This window comes from Papio anubis, chromosome 7 (assembly GCF_008728515.1).
Source record: "Papio anubis isolate 15944 chromosome 7, Panubis1.0, whole genome shotgun sequence".
Lineage (NCBI taxonomy): Eukaryota > Metazoa > Chordata > Mammalia > Primates > Cercopithecidae > Papio > Papio anubis.
Window position 1 is genome coordinate 83,479,151 of NC_044982.1, and position 17,781 is coordinate 83,496,931.

General features: G+C 46.2%; 1 protein-coding gene and 1 long non-coding RNA gene across 5 annotated transcripts; one reads left to right on the plus strand and one right to left on the minus strand.

Moving 5' to 3' along the window:
- Positions 1–2,825: 2,825 nt before the first annotated feature.
- Positions 2,826–13,276, plus strand: HAUS4 (HAUS augmin like complex subunit 4). Of its 4 annotated transcripts, none has more exons than XM_009211144.4 (10): positions 2,826–3,048; positions 4,779–4,855; positions 7,261–7,403; positions 7,489–7,620; positions 8,239–8,373; positions 9,514–9,610; positions 11,474–11,640; positions 11,773–11,903; positions 12,261–12,329; positions 12,789–13,276. In XM_009211144.4, the coding sequence occupies exons 2-10, from the start codon at positions 4,801–4,803 to the stop codon at positions 12,970–12,972; spliced, it is 1,113 nt and encodes a 370-aa protein (XP_009209408.1). In that variant the 5' UTR covers positions 2,826–3,048; positions 4,779–4,800; the 3' UTR covers positions 12,973–13,276. The 4 variants fall into 4 exon arrangements, with proteins under 4 accessions (XP_009209408.1, XP_009209410.1, XP_009209409.1 ...); XM_009211146.4 differs by having other exon boundaries at positions 11,495–11,640; XM_009211145.4 differs by having other exon boundaries at positions 2,829–3,040.
- On the minus strand, positions 5,230–11,773 carry LOC103886131. Its single transcript, XR_002523247.2, has 2 exons — positions 11,635–11,773; positions 5,230–5,620 (listed from the first exon to the last, which is right to left on the minus strand). It is a non-coding gene; the product is annotated as an uncharacterized LOC103886131 (long non-coding RNA).
- Positions 13,277–17,781: the final 4,505 nt, after the last annotated feature.

Consider the following 17,781-nt stretch of genomic DNA (forward strand, 5'->3'; position numbering starts at 1 on the left):
CACATGAAGGTCTGATCCAATTCAAGGCTTCTTTGCATCACTATCCCCTCTGTCCTGCTACCTGAAGACAGCCTGCTGCATCCTTCACCCCCTCATTCCCTAAAGTACTTTAGCCAAAGTTTTGTAGTACCATATTAGAGAACTTGACAAATCTGGGAGACAAAATTTCAGTAGATTTCTGATCAGCTCTGAGTCACCAAAGCATACTTGCTATTTTGTTCCAAGTGCCGTTTGCTACGGACATTATGCCTGATATTTAGTGTTGCTGTGCTACAGAGTTGGGGAAGCATAAATGATTTTTAAAAGCTTTGAGAAAATGACAGCAGTTCAATATTAAGCATGAAAGGTGGCAGCTGATGAGCTGACCAAGAATACAAAATTTCTTCACTGGACCACACCATTCCTCTATGTATATTAATAGAATTCTCTAGCTGGTACTGAAGGAAAAGGTGAAACTCCCTGTCTCTCAGCACACCTAATGGAGATTCCTTCCCTACCACTCCAGACTATTACCTTATCTGATGTAAGGGATGAGATACACTTGGCACAGTTTACTTAGCATTGCATATTTTCTTTTTTTTTTTTTTTTTTTGTAGAGACGGGGGTCATCTCACCATGTGGCCCAGGCTGGTCTCGAACTCCTGGGCTCAAGTGATCCTCCTGCCTTGGCCTCCCAAAGTGCAGGGATTACAGGCGTGAGCCACTGCACCCCGCCTATTTTCTTTATATTTAATTTTTATTTATTTTAATTTTTTTTGAGACCGAATCTCACTTTGTTGCCCAGGCTGGAGTGCAGTGGCACGATCTCAGCTTCCTGCAAACTTCGCGTCCTGGGTTCAAGTGATTCTCCTGCCTCAGCCTCTGGAGATAATTTTTTGTATTTTTAGTAGAGAAGAGGATCTCACCAGGTTGGTCAGCCTGGTCCCAAACTCCTGACTTCAGGTGATCCACCTGCCTCAGCCTCCCAAAGTGCTGGGATTACAAGTGTGAGCCACCGTGCCCAGCTCTTTATTTTTTAAAATTTATATTTTTAAAATAATTCACTGAAGGTGGGGGTGGGAATGAGGGTTGGGTTTAAGATTAAGACAGGTGGGCCGGGCGAGGTGGCTCATGCCTGTAATCCCAGCACTTTGGGAGGTGGAGGCAGGCAGATCAGGAGGTCAGGACATTGAGAGCATCCTGGCCAACATGGTGAAACGCTGTCTCTACTAAAAATACAAAAAAAATAGCTGGCCGTGGTGGCATGCACCTGTAGTACCAGCTACTTAGAAGGCTGAGGCAGGAGAATCGCTTGAACCCAGGAGGTAGAGGTTGCAGTGAGCAGAGATTGTGCCACTGCACTCCAGTCTGGCAACTGAGCAAGACTCTCCGTCTGGGGGAAAAAAAAAGATTAATTGGCAGTGAAAGATATTTGGCAGGGCAGATTGCTTGAGGTCAGGAGTTGGAGACCATCCTGGCCAATATTGTGAAACCCTGTCTCTACTAAAAATACAAAAGTTAAGGCCGAGGCGGGCGGATCACAAGGTCAGGAGATGGAGACCATCCTGGCCAACACGGTGAAACCCCGTTTCTACTAAAAATACAAAAAATTAGCCGGGCGTGGTGGCGGATTACAGGGTGGCAGCTATTCGAGAGGCTGAGGCACAAGAATGGTGTGAATCCGGGAGGTGGAGGTTGCAGTGAGCCGAGATCGCGCCACTGCACTCCAGCCTGGGCGACAGAGCCAGACTTTGTCTTAAAAAAAAAAAAAAAAATTAGCCAGTCGTGGTGGCTCGTGCCTGTAATCCCAGCTACTCGGGAGGATGGGGCAGGAGAATCGCTTGAACCCAGGAGGTGGAGATTGCAGTGAGTCCAGATCGTGCCACCGCACTCCAGCCTGGGCAACAAGGGCAAAACTCTGTCTCAAAAACAACAAACAAACAAACAGGCGAATGAGGAATGAGCGCTAATAGGGAGTCTGTGGTGGGAATTCGAGAGGAAGCTGACCCTGAGGAAGCTGCGTATGGTGCCCCGCATGGGCTGGGCTGGGCTGGGCGGGCAGCGCCTCCGAGCCAGGCCCTGGTGAGGAGACTCGCAGGGCGCGGCGTGGCTGGCAGGTCTGGGAAGGTTCCGTGAACCATTGGGACAGGTTTAGACCCCACAAATGGCGACCTCGAACTTAACCCTTTGTGCCTCAGTTCTCCCCCTCTGTAAAATGAGTATGATGGTGACTTTCTCACGGGACGCTTTGAGAACTAAATGAGGCCTGGCAGGGCGAGGTGGCTCACGCCTGTAATCCCAGCACTTTGGGAGGCCGAGGCGGGTGGATCACGAGGTCAGGGGATCCATACCAGCCTGGCCAAGATAGTGAAACCCCGTCTCTACTAAAAATACAAAAATTAGCCGGGCATGGTGGCGGGCACCTGTGGTTCCAGCTACTCGGGAGGCTGAGGAAGAGAATTGCTTGAACCCGGGAGGCGGAGCTTGCAGTAAGCGGAGATTGCACCACTGCAACCCAGCCTGGGCGACAAAGCGAGACTCCGTCTCAAAAACAAAACAAAACAACAACAAAAACTAAACGAGGCAAAGCAAGCAAAATGCTTGGCCTAGTGCCTGACTCATCGTAGGCCCTCAATAAATGTTAGCAATTACTACCATTTTCTCAGCATCTGCCCTTCACTGGAGAGGCACTAAGGAGAAGCGGCAAAAAAGCCTTTCCGAGACCATCCTGTTTCCCAGTCCGGGTTCCACAACCCGAGCGTCCCAGGGCGTTGGGAACCCAGGGCGCGCACCCGTTGAGGGGCGGGGCCTGCCGTTCCCGCCTCGAGTGTGGCCCCGCCTCCACCTCCTTCGACGCAGCCTCTAGTACTTTCGGCTCCTTCCCTTTCCCCGGCCTTCCAGCTTGGTCTTTCCGGGCCTCACTTCCCCCAGCCCCTGCGCCGGGCCCGAACGAGAGGTTCCGGAGCCCCGGTGCGGGCGGATTCTGGGGTGTAGACGCTGCTGACCAGCCCGCCCCAGCCGAGGTTCTCGGCACCGCCTTGAGAGCTTCAGCTGCCCCAGGGTGTGCAGGTTTGCTTTAGAAGGTCGGCGGGCGGGGCTTCGGGGAAGAGGAGCTCGGGGAGAGTCATTCCGGCCAGTCCCCGGCCTCCACGGCCGGAGAGTCGTCGCCCTTGGGAATCTTTGGCCGCCCAGACAGAAGGGAAGTAGGCGCGGGAGAGTCCGTTCTGCATTTTGATTCATCTCGGGCCCTGTAAGGGTCATATCTTGTGAAAATACCTGTAAAATCAATTTAACGTTCAGTGCAGCGTGTAAAGACAGCTCTAAGAATTTAAAAGACGTCTGAGTCAGAACATTTAAATGCTTGGGTCCCTGTAACAGCGTTTTAACACGTCTGAGTGCAGAGGGTGGAGAATCGAGCCTGATTGCGGTTCACGCCCTGTAACCTTTAAGAAGAGTAAAGAAAGGCACCCTAAAAAACGCAAGGGGACACTTACCCTAGGGAGGGACGAACAGCTGGCTTTTTGAAATTTGGGTTGGTCCTCATTTCCAAGTGCGAAATTTGCCTGCAAAACTTTTTATTTGCAGTCATAGATCAACGATAAACAGAATTGTTAAAACACTGAGCTTAACTAAGTAGTGGCTTTTGTTGACAAGTCGATTGTGTTATTAATTCTTAATGTCTCGTCCAAGGCAGGAATTGTTATCTCAGTTTTGCAGGCGGAAAAAGTTTGGCACAGAAAAAAGCATTTTCCTTAAGTTCACAGAAGCAACGGCCTAGCTGCAAATTAAGTCCCAGCATTCTGCCTTCTCAGCTGCGTCCCCCTCTAGACCATGTTAGAAAACAAATGAGTAGTTACTTTGATGTTACTCATAAAACGATCGAGTAAACCAAATGTTCTATAAACATGAAGCGTTAAATCATAATAACCTTCAATGCCTCTTCGGCTTTGGGAGGCTCAGCTGCCCTTTGGAGTTTGATACCTTACACAGAAAAGGGGCAGAGCAAAAACATGTAATGTCAAGGGAAAATTTTTGTCTCCTGAGGCCAAACTGTGCACATCTTTACCGCCCCTGTGTTGGTGTCATTCCTTTCAGCGAACTCCATGTTCTGGCAAAACACCCACAGCAGTCCCCGCTGCAGCCACATTAGGCCTTTGCATTACTCTTTTGCCACTGACCTCACTGTCAGTCTTCCTGGCATGCTCTTTCCTCCAGGTTCTTTTTAGGCTGTTATGTGAAAACCAGTTGTTGTTCAAGTGTGGAATGATTTGTCATTCCTGAAGGATGATTCTAGAATTAACGATAAAAAAAACTACCAACAGATCTTAGATGAAAGTTAAAGAAGCACGAAAAAAGTATTATGGAATATGATAGCTGAGTTATTTGGGGGGAAAAAGTAGACTTTGATTTTTTTCCCTTTTCCCTCAGTTCACTCATAACTGGGAAGCTGCAGCTCAGTTTTAACTTTGGCATAATGGTGGTGGTGGTGGAGAATCCTCTTGTTTAGACTCAGTGAATTGGAAAGCTCTCTTTTTAGGAGGCTCCTTTTGGACAGCTTGGAGCAAGTGGAAACATGTGTGTGCTTAGAATGTGACATGTTTTGGCACTTGCAAATTTGTTTGTCCATAAAACTTGTGTAAGAGCTTAGGACCCAGGGTGGGTGATACAGGCCCTCTATAAAAGTCATCCTTGAGGTTTCTTTCCAGCTTATAGACAACAGAAATTTGAACCTAAGATAGTGTCCTTGAAGTAGCCAGCTGTTTATTCATCTTTTTGTTTTCTTTCACTTGGTTCCACAGATTAGAATCCCAAGAAAATCAAATGGCGTCCGGGGATTTCTGCTCACCTGGAGAAGGGATGGAAATACTTCAACAAGGTAAGAGTAGTCATTTGCAAAAGGTTTGATGATTTATCCAGAGAGGTCTTATCCAGGTTCTTGTGTTTTCTAGTAAAAAGGATTTATTGGCTCACACCTGTAATCCCAACACTTTGGGAGGTCAAGGTGGGCAGATCATGAGGTCAGGAAATCGAGACCATCCTGGCTAACACGGTGAAACCCCGTCTCTACTAAAAATACAAAAAATTAGCTGGGCATGGTGGTGGGCACCTGTATCCCAGCTACTCGGGAGGCTGAGGCAGGAGAATGGCATGAACCCGGGAGGTGGAGCTTGCAGTGAGCTGAAATCGCGCCACTGCACTCCAGCCTAGGCAACAGAGCAAGACTCCGTCTCAAAAAAAAAAAGATTTCTAAGTTTCCCCAGTATGTTTTTCCTCACAGAAGCCTATGTTTCTGAGGAAACTGGAATACATGGAGATCCTTGAACACTCTCTTACTGGAAAACATACTATACTAATTTCTGTTAATGTTGGTTCAATATCTGCTTGTGTAGTAGACTAAAAACTCAGGATGCTCCCATGCTGATGTTAGCAAGCATATTATAAAAATAAGGGTAGCCAGCAAATTCCTTGAAGGTGTCCTTCCTACCTGTGTCTTAAATATTCTCATATCTTAGTCTCCAAAATTTCAGATCCTTCTATATCTTGAGTTATTTCCATATCTCAGATCCTTTATATATCTTGAATCCTTCAAGAGCTTGCATTTTCTATATCTTGACTATTTCCATATTGGATGCTTCAGTACCTTAGGGAAAAAGAGAGATTTCTTATTTCCCAAGAAGACTTTGGATATGATGTTCCAAAGAATGAAAATGTGGGTGTTTTGGTAAGTAGAGGTTAAAGACCCCAACAGAGAGCATATGGAAAAAGAAATGGAAAGAAAGCTCCTTGAGCATATGGAATAACCAGAGGATCTCAATTTCTTACACTTTTTTCTCATGCCTATGCTGTTTTGTATCTACATGGGTTACTTAACTCTACTGACAATTATAAGAATTTGGGCCAGCTGGCTGGATGCGGTGCCTCATGCCTGTAATCCCAGCACTTTGGGAGGCCAAGGCGGGTGGATCACCTGAGGTTGGGAGTTTGAGACCAGCCTGACCAACATGGAGAAACCCCATCTCTACTAAAAATACAAAAATTAGAGGCCGGGCGCCGTGGCTGAGGCCTGTAATCGCAGCACTTTGGGAGGCTGAGGCGGGCGGATCACGAGGTCAGGAGATCAAGACCATCCTGGCTAACACAGTGAAACCCCGCCTCTACTAAAAATACCAAAAAAAAAAAAAATAGCCGGGCATGGTGGTGGGTGCCTGTAGTCCCAGCTACTGGGGAGGCTGAGGCAGGAGAATGGTGTGAATCCGGGAGGCGGAGCTTGCAGTGAGCTGAGATAGCGCCATTGCACTTCAGCTTGGGCGACAGAGTGAGACTCCGTCTCAAAAAAAAAAAACAACAAAAATTAGCCGAGCGTGGTGGTGCATGCCTGTAATCCCAGCTACTCAGGAGGCTGAGGCAGGAGAATCGTTTGAACCCGGGAGGTGGAGGTTGCAGTGAGCAAAGATTGTGCCATTGCACTCTAGCCTGGGCAACAAGAGCAAAACTCCATCTCAAAAGAAAAAAAAAAGAATTTGGGCCAGCTGTGGTGACTCACACCTGTAATCCCAGCACTTTGAGAGGCCAAGGTGGGAGGATCACTTGAGCCCAAGAGTTCGAGACCAGCCTGGGCAATGTAGTGAGACCCTGTCCGTAAAAAGAAAAAAAAAAATTAGCCAGTCATGGTGGTTTGCCTTGTAGTATCAACTACTCAGGAGGTGGAAGGATTGCTTGATCTGGGGAGGTTAAGGCTGCAGTGAGCTGTGATTGTGCCACTGCACTCCAGCCTAGGTGACAGAGTGAGACCCTGTCTCAAGAAGAAAGAAAAATTTGGTTAGTTGAACGTTTAACTTACTCTAAGTGTATTCTGTTAGTCTTGTTTATGTGACTACACATCACATCCAAAGTTGGAACTTCACGTGTTGTTTTTTTCCCCCCTACTTCAAGAACTCTATTAATTTTGGATGAATGAGGCATTTCGTGCATTGTGATTCCTACTAATGGTCCCTTAATTTTTATTCTATTTGTCTAATATGTACCAACCGCATTTCCATTTCTTAAGATCTTAGTTTATTACTTATTCCCCCTTAATATCTTTATATATAATATAAATGCTTATTACCTTGAATATCACCCCTAGTTTATTTGTGGATTTTAAAAAAACTCATTAGATTTAGCAATCTTTCCTATAAAAATCCTAGGGGTTTTTTGGAAGTATTAAGTTATGCTCAATTATGTAAAGTAAGAGTCTGCATCTTTTTTGTTTTTTTGTACCTGTGGGGACATGATGTTAAGTGTGCAGCAAACAACTTCCTCCTTGTAACCTGAGTAAAGAGGACTTGTTACAGAACCCATACTTCAGCAAGCTTCTCCTGAATCTCTCACAGCATGTAGATGAGAGTGGCTTAAGCCTCACCCTGGCAAAGGAGCAGGCTCAGGTAAGGGCTTTGGAAGAAGAGATAAGAAGAAGGGAAAATCCTGAGAGAGACAGAGGTTCCTACCCGAGATTTTTTGGATTTCTAGGCATGGAAGGAAGTTCGACTGCATAAGACAACATGGCTGAGGTCTGAGATTTTACATAGAGTCATTCAAGAGTTGCTTGTGGACTACTATGTGAAGATGCAAGACACAAATGTAACTTCTGAGGACAAAAAGGTGAGGCAAAGGCTGGGCGTGATGGCTCACATCTGTAATCCCAGCACTTTGGGAGCCCGATGCAAGCTGATCACTTGAGGTCAGGAGTTTGAGACCAGCCTGGCTAACATGGTAAAACCCCATCTCTACTAAAAATACAAAAATTAACCAGACACACTGGCACATGCCTATAATCCCAGCTACTTGGGAGGCTGAGGCAGGAGTATCGCTTGAACCCGGGAGGCGGAGGTTGCAGTGAGCCAAGATTGTGCCACAGCACTCCAGCCTGGGTGACAGAGCAAGACTCAGTCTCAAAAAAAAAGTGAGGTGAAAGAAACCAGGTACAAGAACCACCAGGCCAACTGTGGCTTTGTCTTATGATGTGATCTAGGGGAAGTAGGAGCTTTGAGAAATGGGTTGTCAGAAGAGAAATGGACTGTAGTTATGGGAAGGAGTGGATATGTTATCAGAGTTTGAAATACAAACATTGACAGGAGAAGTCACTTGCAGCTGAGTTATCTGAGGGGAGATGACATATTTGAGGACTTTGAAAATATGTGAAAAAATGGTTCATGAGGATGGAAGAGGTGGAGTGGGAGAAGTTTTATAGTCACCTCTTTCTGTTTTTTATTCTGTCAGTTTCATGAGACCCTTGAACAGCGGCTACTTGTAACTGAACTGATGCGGCTCTTAGGTCCTAGCCAGGAGAGGGAGATACCTCCACTGCTGGGGATGGAGAAAGCGGACCTTCTGGAACTCATGCCACTCTCAGAGGTTGGCGGGGAGATATTGGAACCAAATAAATGAAATAGTTTAATTTCTCCCATATCTTTAAAATGTTTTTTGTCAAGCTTTATTGTTTTTGTAAAAATGATACACATTCAGGGTGGTCAGACTCAAATAAGAAAAACGTTACACAGGAGCAAGTAAAAGCTGAAATACTGCATCTAGAAGCACAATATTATTATAAATAGCTTGACATAAATGGTATTATACCCTTCATGCTTATACAGAGAGTATAAGTCTGAGTGTAGTGACTTCTGCCTATAATCTTAGCACTTTGGGAGGCTGAGGTGGGAGGATCACTTGAGTCCAGGAGTTCAAGACCAGCCTGGGCAATGTAGTGAGACCTCATTTCTACCAAAAAAAAAAAAAAAAAAAAAAAGTTAGCCAGGTGTGGTGGTGCACACCTGTAGTCCCAGCTACTCGGGAGACTGAGAAGGGAGGTTGACTTGAGGGTGGGAGGTCAAGGCTGTAGTGAGCTGTGATCATGCCACTGTACTGCAGCCTGGGCAGAGTGAGACCCTGTCTCAAAAAAGGAAAAGTACAGTCTATTTTCATGTAATATATTTCGGATTTCTTTTCAAGTCAATACATAAATGTATATTAGATGATACCTTTTATAACACTCTTAGCAAAGTATCTAGGCACATAGTGCTTAGTGTTATGTCATCAGTTTAAATCTCTGCTAGGATTCTACTGTATGGATGTAGAATAATTTGCTTAACCTTATTGATGGATATTAAGGTTGTTTCCACATTTTTGCTGTTAGAAACCACAGGGAGATGAACATGCTGGTTCATATGTGTCTTTACCTTTGTATGATTGTTTCTGTAGTGTTGGTGCTAAAAGTGGGATTCCTGAGTCAGTGCATACTCATACAATATTGGTACCTAATGCCAAACTGCTATCCAGAAAGGTATTTTCAGGACTCCTGGATCCCCCATGTGCTCACCAACATGGGGTCTTAACAGTCATTTTATTCTTCGCTAATGGATAGGTGAAAATGAGTCTCTCTGATGTCTCTTGATGCATTTTCTTTGGCTATTGTTCGGGTTATCATCATGTATTCATTGCTGAGATGTCCTAGTTCTTACAGTCTATTTGCATGTCTGCTTTTACTTCTGTGACTAGGATTTTGTGTGGATGAGGGCTCGGCTACAGCAAGAAGTAGAGGAGCAGCTCAAAAAGAAATGTTTCACTCTGCTCTGCTACTATGATCCCAATTCAGGTGAGTGCTAGCTCTCTGTTCTGCTCACAGCTGGACTTCAGGGTTCCTGGTCTCCTTTTTTGAGACTAATATATTTTGATTTTAGATTTGGGACAGAGGTTTAGACCCATCAGAGATGCTTATTTGTTTCATTGCTGGTGGAATAAAAACAAGGACTTTTTTTTGAGATGGAGTTTCACTCCTGTTGCCCAGGCTAGAGTGCAATGGTGCCATTTCTGTTCACTGCAACCTCTGCCTCCCAGGTCCAAGTGATTCTCCTGCCTCAGCCTCCTGAGTAGCTGGGATTACAGCCATGCGCCACCCCGCTCAGCTAATTTTGTATTTTTAGTATAGATGGGGTTTCTCCGTGTTGATTAGGCTGGTCTGGAACTCCCGACCTCAAGTGATCCTCCTGCCTGGGCCTCCCAAAGTGCTGAGATTACAGGTGTGAGCCACCACGCCCAGCCAAAACAAGGACTTTTGTAAGGACTCTTTATTCAGCAAGATACCAAGTGGGAGTGTCCTCCTGCTGCAGGGAAGGATGAGTTCTCTCAGGAGGTTCAGAATGGTTTAGGGAGGAAAGTTCAGACTCATAGAACACCTTATACTCTCTGTATAAACTTGGAGGGTATAATACCATTTATGTCAAGCTGTTTATAATAATGTGTTTCTAGATGTAGTATTCATATTTCAGCTTTTACTTGCTTCTGTATAATGATTTTCTTATTTGAGTCTGACCACCCTGAATGTGTATCTTTTTTTTTTTTTTTTGAGACAGAGTCTTGCTCTGTCCCCCAGGTTGGAGTGCAGTGGCGTGGTCTCAGCTCACTGCAAGCTCCACCTCCCAGGTTCACTCCATTCTCCTGCCTCAGCCTCCCAAGTAGCTGGGATTACAGGTGCCTGCCATCACGCCTGGCTAATTTTTTGTATTTTTAGTAGAGTTGGGGTTTCACCATGTTAGCCAGGATGGTCTCAATCTCCTGACCTCAGGTGATCTGCCTGCCTCGGGCTCCCAAAGTGCTGGGATTACAGGCATGAGCCACCACACTTGGCCTCCCTAAACCATTTCTATGACTTAAGAATTAAGGTCCGGGCCTGGCGCGGTGGCTCACGCCTGTAATCCCAGCACTTTGGGAGACCGAGGCGGGTGGATCATGAAGTCAGGCATTCAAGACCAACCTGGCCAACATAGTGAAACCCCGTCTCTACTAAAAATACAAAAAATTAGCTGGGTGTGGTGGCGGGCGTGTGTAATCCCAGCTTCTTGGGAGGCTTAGGCAGGAGAATTGCTTGAACCTGGGAGATGGAGGTTGCAGTGAGCTGAGATTGTGCCACTGCATCCAGCCAAGGTGACAGTGCAAGACTCCATCTCAAAAAAAAAAAAAAGAATTAAGGTCCAAATCTGGAATCAAAGGTAAGAGTGAAGATAATTTATTTAATAATTATGAGAACCAGACGCCCCCCCATCTTTTTTTTTAAACTCTGTCACCCAGGCTGGAGTGCAGTGGCACAATCAAACCTCACTGCAGCCTCGACCTTCTGGACTCAAGTGATCCTCTCACCTCAGCCTCCCAAGTAGCTGGCACTACAGGCGCATAGTATGCCTAACTAATATTTTAGAATTTTTTTTGTAGAGACAGGGTCTCACTATGTTGCCCAAACTGGTCTTGAACTCTTGGGCTCAAGCAATCCTCCTGCCTTGGCTAGGATTGCGGTGCTAGGATTGCAGGCATGAGCCACCATGCCCAGCCCAGAATGGGGCCATTTTTAATAGATTATTAGAAGAAAACCTGTTATTAGGCAGGATTTGTGGGGCTAGATATAGGATAGGGGCACTGGAAAGTTGCTTTAGAAGGGTTGTAGCGATTAGGGTTTTCCTGTCAGTCCTCTGCCTCCTTTGCCCAGATGCTGACAGTGAAACCGTGAAGGCAGCAAAGGTGTGGAAACTCGCAGAGGTCCTGGTGGGTGAGCAGCAGCAGTGCCAGGATGCCAAGAGCCAACAGAAGGAACAGATGTTGCTGCTGGAGAAGAAGAGTGCTACTTACTCCCAGGTTTATCAGGGCATGGGATAGCCCCTTTCCTTTATCCTGACCCCAGGAGCACTTTTGGGGAAGCCAAAGATTCCTGATCTACGCTTCTTTCTACTATATTTATGCCCTCTTCTTCCTCCATCTGGGGCTCAGGTGCTTCTCCGCTGCCTCACTTTGCTGCAGAGGCTTCTTCAGGAACACCGGCTGAAGACTCAATCCGAGCTAGACCGCATCAATGCCCAGTACCTGGAAGTCAAATGCAGTGCTATGATCCTTAAGCTGAGGTGAGCTGTGACCCCTGTGGATCTAAGGGATTCTGTCTCACATATCAGCCCTCTATCCCTCACCCTAATCTCTGTCCTCTCCCTTATCCTAGCACCTTGTGGGTATCCAGTAAATGTCACATAGGAGTATTACCTTTTGGATTACCCAAAAGCTTTCAACATCCTTGAGACTTTTCTTTTACAGCCTTCTGAAATAGGCACTTTACTGTGAGATCAATTGCTCGGGAATTTAGAGTGACCTTGTTTATCCTATCAGTGCTTAGCCCACACCTTGACCATCAGCAGGTACTGTGTCCATTCCCAATCCTGCTGCTATCAGGGACCTTCCACTTGCCATTTCTTTCTTCCCTCTGTCAGGATGGAGGAGCTAAAGATTTTGTCCGACACTTACACTGTTGAGAAAGTGGAAGTTCATCGTCTGATTAGGTGAGAACTCCTAAGAGTCTGGTACAGCTGTTCACAGGTGATTCTCACATTCCCTAAACTCATTTATTTAAAGATGTTGCCATTTTTGGCCAGGCACGGTGGCTCACACCTGTAATCCCAGCACTTTGGGAGGCTGAGGTCGGCGGATTGCTTGAGGTCAGGAGTTTGAGACCAGCCTGGCCAGTATGGTGAAACCCTGTCTCTACTGAAAAATGCAAAAATTAGCTGTGCATGGTGGTGTGTGCCTGTGGTTCCAGCTGCTCGGGAGGCTGAGGCAGGAGAATCGCTTGAACTCAGGAGGCAGAGGCCGCAGTGAGCCAAGATCATACCATTGCACTCCAGCCTCCATGACAGAGCGAGACTCCGTCTCAAAAAAAGAAAGAAAAAGTTTTCATTTTTGTCTACTGCTTTCTGAGGAGCAGCATCCTTATATTGTACCTTCTCTGCCCGGGCTCTTAGGGACCGTTTGGAAGGAGCCATTCACCTACAGGAGCAGGACATGGAGAAGTCAAGACAGGTCCTGAACTCCTATGAGGTCCTTGGGGAAGAGTTTGACAGGCTGGTGAAAGAGTACACCGTACTCAAGCAGGCAACGGAGAACAAGCGGTGGGCTCTCCTGGAGTTCAACAAGGCCTATCGTTGAGCTCTGGCCGGGCCAGGAAACATGGCTTCTGCACAGCTGCTGCCTCCTAATCTTCCTGCTAGTAGGACCACCTTCACCTGGGGCTGCCTTCACTACAAGGGAGTGTGGAAATGCTTACGCTTACTTGAAACACTGTAGTCATTTAGGCAGCCTCGTGGTTTCCCTTTATTTTTTATAATGACTGGGCCTCTTCTGGAAAATCTAGCAAGCAGATTTATATAATTTTTATCCATAGCTGTGTGTCAGTGTCAGCCCTGTATTATATTTGATTATCTCCTGAATAAAGTTATGATATTATATCTTAGGATTTTAGTCATTTTCCTTGGGCAAAGATGGAAAAAGAACATTGAAGGCTATGTGGGTAAGGAGGGGGGAACTGAGTGGATCCAAATAGAGACAGATATATGATGCTTATGCAAAGAGTAAGAAGTAGATGTGCCAGCTTGCCTACATCAAGTCTTAGAGGCTTCCTTTTGGGAGAGTACAGTGGATTAAATTTGGGCTTGCTCTTGAAGAACTATAATGTCCAAAGGAGTGCTAGATGCTCAGGCAGGTAGGGAGCTATTTTCTAACTATGGGTATCAGTGTGGGAGTTATAATAAAGCAGCTGAGCCTGGGAGCAGTGACTCACACCTGTAATTCCAGCACTTCGGGAGGCCAAGGCAAGAGGATCACTTGAGCCCAGCTGTTCGAGACCAGCCTGGGCAACATAGCAAGACCCCTGTCTCTATGAAAAACACTTTTTTTTTTTTTTTTTGAGACAGAGTCTCACTCTGTTGCCATGCTGGAGTGCAGTGGCGTGATCTCAGCTCACTGCAGCTTCCGCCTCCTAGGCTCAAGCAATTCTTGTGCATCAGCCTCCCTAGTAGCTGGGATTACAGGCATGCACCACCATGGCCAGCTAATGTTTGTATTTTTAGTAGAGACAGGGTTTTGCCATGTTGGTCAGGTTGGTCTCGAACTCCTGACCTCAAATGATCCGCCCACCTCGGCCTTGTGAAGTGCTGGGATTACAGGCGTGAGCCACCACACTCAGCTGAAAAAATTGTTTTAATTAGCAAGTGTGATGGTATGTGCCTGTAGTGCCAATATCTCAGGAGGCTGAGGTAGGAGGATCACTTGAACCCAGGAGGTCAAGGCTGCACTGAGCCATGATGGCACCACTGCACTCAGCCTGGGTGGCAGAGTGAGACCCTGTCTCAAAAAAAAAAAAAAAGCAGCCAGTGTCCAGCTCAGTTATAGGAAAGGACACAAGCCACTTGTGTTCCTGGTTCCCTTGGTGTGGTTTGAGGGCTACATTTTCCTCTAAAAGCAGAGGTTTGGAGGAGATCCCCCTGAGGAACCAAGTTCAACAGTCTACTTAGCTTAGAACAAGGCAGAGTCCTGGCTGGCGTCAAAATAGGGGACTATGAATAGAAACAGAAGGCCTCCACCTTTATTTAGAAGAGCCTACTCAGTTTCTGAAACCACTTTCTAGGGAAGCTGTCTTGGGGTATTCTTCTGCTAATATCAAATGATGATCTGGATTTATTTATAAGAACAATTAATGTCTTTGACTCAACTTTTTGTTTCTTTTTTTTTTTTTGAAACAGGGTCTCACTTTGTTGCCCAGGCTGGAGTGTAGTGGCATAAACATGGTTCACTGTAGCCTCAACCTCCCAGGCTCAAATTATCCTTCCACCTTAGCCCCGTAAGTAGCTGGGACTACAAGCATGTGCCACCATGCCCAGCTAATTTGTGTGTGTGTGTGTGTGTGTGTGTGTGTGTGTGTGTGTGTATATTTTTTTTTAGATAGTCTCGCTCTGTCGCCCTGGCTGGAGTATAGTGGCACAATCTTGGCTTACCGCAACCTCTGTCTCCTGGGTTCAAGCAATTCTCGTGCCTCAGCCTCCCGAGTAGCTGGGATTACAGATATGTGCCACCACACCTGGCTAATTTTTGTATTTTTAGTATAGACGGGGTTTCACCATGTTGGCCAGGCTGGTCTGGAACTCCTGACTTTAGGCAATCCACCCGCCTCAGCCTCCCAAAGTCCTGGGATTACAGGTGTGAGCCACTGCGCCTGGCCAATTTTTGTATTTTTTGTAGAGATCAATTTCTCAGAGATTCAGAGTGACCTTGTTTATCCTATCAGTGTTTAACCCACACCTTGACCGTCGGCAGGCACTGTGCCCAATCCTAACCCTGCTCCTATCAGAGATCTTCCACTTGACATTTCTTTCTTCCCTCTGTCAGGATGGAGGAGCTAAAGATTTTGTCCAGGCTGGGCGTGGTGGCTCACCTGTAATCCCAGAACTTTGAGAGGTGGAGGTGGGTGGGTCATCTGAGGTCAGGAGTTTGAGACCAGCCTGGCCAACATGGTGAAACCCTATCTCTACTAAAAATACAAAAATTAGCCAGGCGTGGTGGTGCATACCTATAATCCCAACTACTAGGGAGGCTGAGGCAGGAGAATTACTTGAACCTGGGAGGTAGAGGTTGCAGTGAGCCAAGATTGCGCCACTGCACTCCAGCCTGGGTGACAGAGCAAGACTCCATCTCAAAAAAAAAAAGGATTTTGTCCAACATGCCACTGCACTGCAACCTGGGTGACAAAGTGAGACCCTGTTTTTCAAAAAACAAAATTGAATTTTTCAGTAGGCTGGTGGTTACTGTATTAGTGCAGATATAGAATATTTACATCATTGCAGAAAGTTCTATTGGTCAGGGCTGTAAGCCTATATTTCCTCAAAACTGGAAGTAGGTCTACAGACTTGATTAGATTTGGGTGAAACAATTTTGCAAAGAATACTTAATGACATTACATACTTCACATTACATTACGCTGGAGACATCAGGTCAGAATTTGTCACTTAATTATGCTCAGTTTCATTGCTTGGTTAAGGTGGGAACTGTCAGATACCACATGGTGGTATTTCTCTGGTGTATAAAAATCCGTTTCCTCTTTAAGTAGCAGCTGGAAATGAACTTCAAAAATCTCAAAATAGTTCTTCCTGATACTTATAGTATTTAGCATTTCTTCAGTCAATTAGTTTTGGTATACTAATCATCTTGAATCATACTAAAGTTTTAGTATTTGAAATAGTAAGGATAAAAACTTTTAAAATGGACCTTGACGCCAGGCGCAGTGGCTCAAGCCTATAATCCCAGCATCTTGGGAGGCCGAGGCTGATGGATCACTTGAGGACAGGAGTTCGAAACCAGCCTGGCCAACATGGCGAAACCCTATCTCTACTAAAAATACAAAAATCAGCCAGGTGTGGTGGTGCAGGCCTGTAATCCCAGCTACTCGGGAAGCTGAGGCACGAGAATCACTTGAACCCAGGAGGCAGAGGTTGAGGTGAGCTGAGATCACACCACTGCACTCCAGCCTGGGTGACAGAGTGAGACTCTGTCTCAAAAAAAAAAAAAAAAAAAAAAAATGGACCTTGATGAGGTGCAGTGACTCACCCCTGTAATCCCAGCACTTTGGGAGGCCGAGGCAGGTGGATCACTTGAGGTCAGGATTTCGAGACCAGCCTGGCCAGGATGGTGAAACCCCACCTCTACTAAAAATAAAAAAATTAGCCAGGCATAGGGGCACGTGGCTGGAGTCCTAGCTACTCAGGAGGCTAAGGTGGAGGATTACTTGAACCTGGAATGGGGAGGTAGCAGTTAGCCACCACTGCATTCCAGCCTTGGTGACAGAGTGAGACTGTTTCTAAATAAATAAATAAAAACTGTGTCCTCAAAAAAAAAAAAATAAAAAAAAAAACAAAAAAAAAAAACTGTGTCCTCAATGTTTATAACCTATACACAGTAGTGGACACACAAAACAGTCTAAGAACATAAAGTAACAAGAAGTGCAAATACATATGGTTGCAAACCAGAAGGGAATCAAGAATAGAATTTGGGGCCGGGCGCGGTGGCTCAAGCCTGTAATCCCAGCACTTTGGGAGGCCGAGACGGGTGGATCACGAGGTCAGGAGATTGAGACCATCCTGGCTAACACACTGAAACCCCGTCTCTACTAAAAAATACAAAAAACTAGCCGGGCGAGGTGGCGGGCGCCTGTAGTCCCAGCTACTCGGGAGGCTGAGGCAGGAGAATGGCGTAAACCCGGGAGGCGGAGCTTGCAGTGAGCCGAGATTGCGCCACTGCACTCCAGCCTGGGCGACAGAGCGAGACTCCGTCTCAAAAAAAAAAAAAGAATAGAATTTGGGGGCTGGGTACAGTGGCTCATGCCTGTAATCCCAGCACTTTAGATGGTCAAGGAGGGAGGATTGCTTGAGTCCAGGAGTTTGAGACCAGCCTGGAAGCATAGGGAGAACCTGTCTTTACAAAAATAATTTTTAAAAAATTTTTGTTTGTATTTTTGTTTTTTTTTCCTCCTTCGTAGGGGAAAAGGAACAAAAGTCATGTCCATTGTGGCCTGAGGGAGCACTACAGGTGTTTCTCTTGGTCCATTCATTCTGCACATTGACTGGAGGTGGAAGATTTGTCGGAGGTGCCCTTCGTACATGCTGCTCTCTATTGTGGCAAAGATGGGAAGGAGCCTTGGAGGACAAGTAGAAGGGGCTGCATGAAAGTGACAGCTGAGGGGCCGGGCGCCATGGCTCATGCCTGTAATCCCAGCACTTTGGGAGGCTGAGGCAGGCGGATCATGAGGTCAAGAGATTGGGACCATCCTGGCCAACATGGCAAAACCCCGTCTCTACTAAAAATACAAAAATTAGCCAGGCGTGGTGGCGTGCACCTGTAGTCCCAGCTACTCGGGAGGCTGAGGCAGGAGAATCACTTGAACCTAGGAAGCAGAGGTTGCAGTGAGCC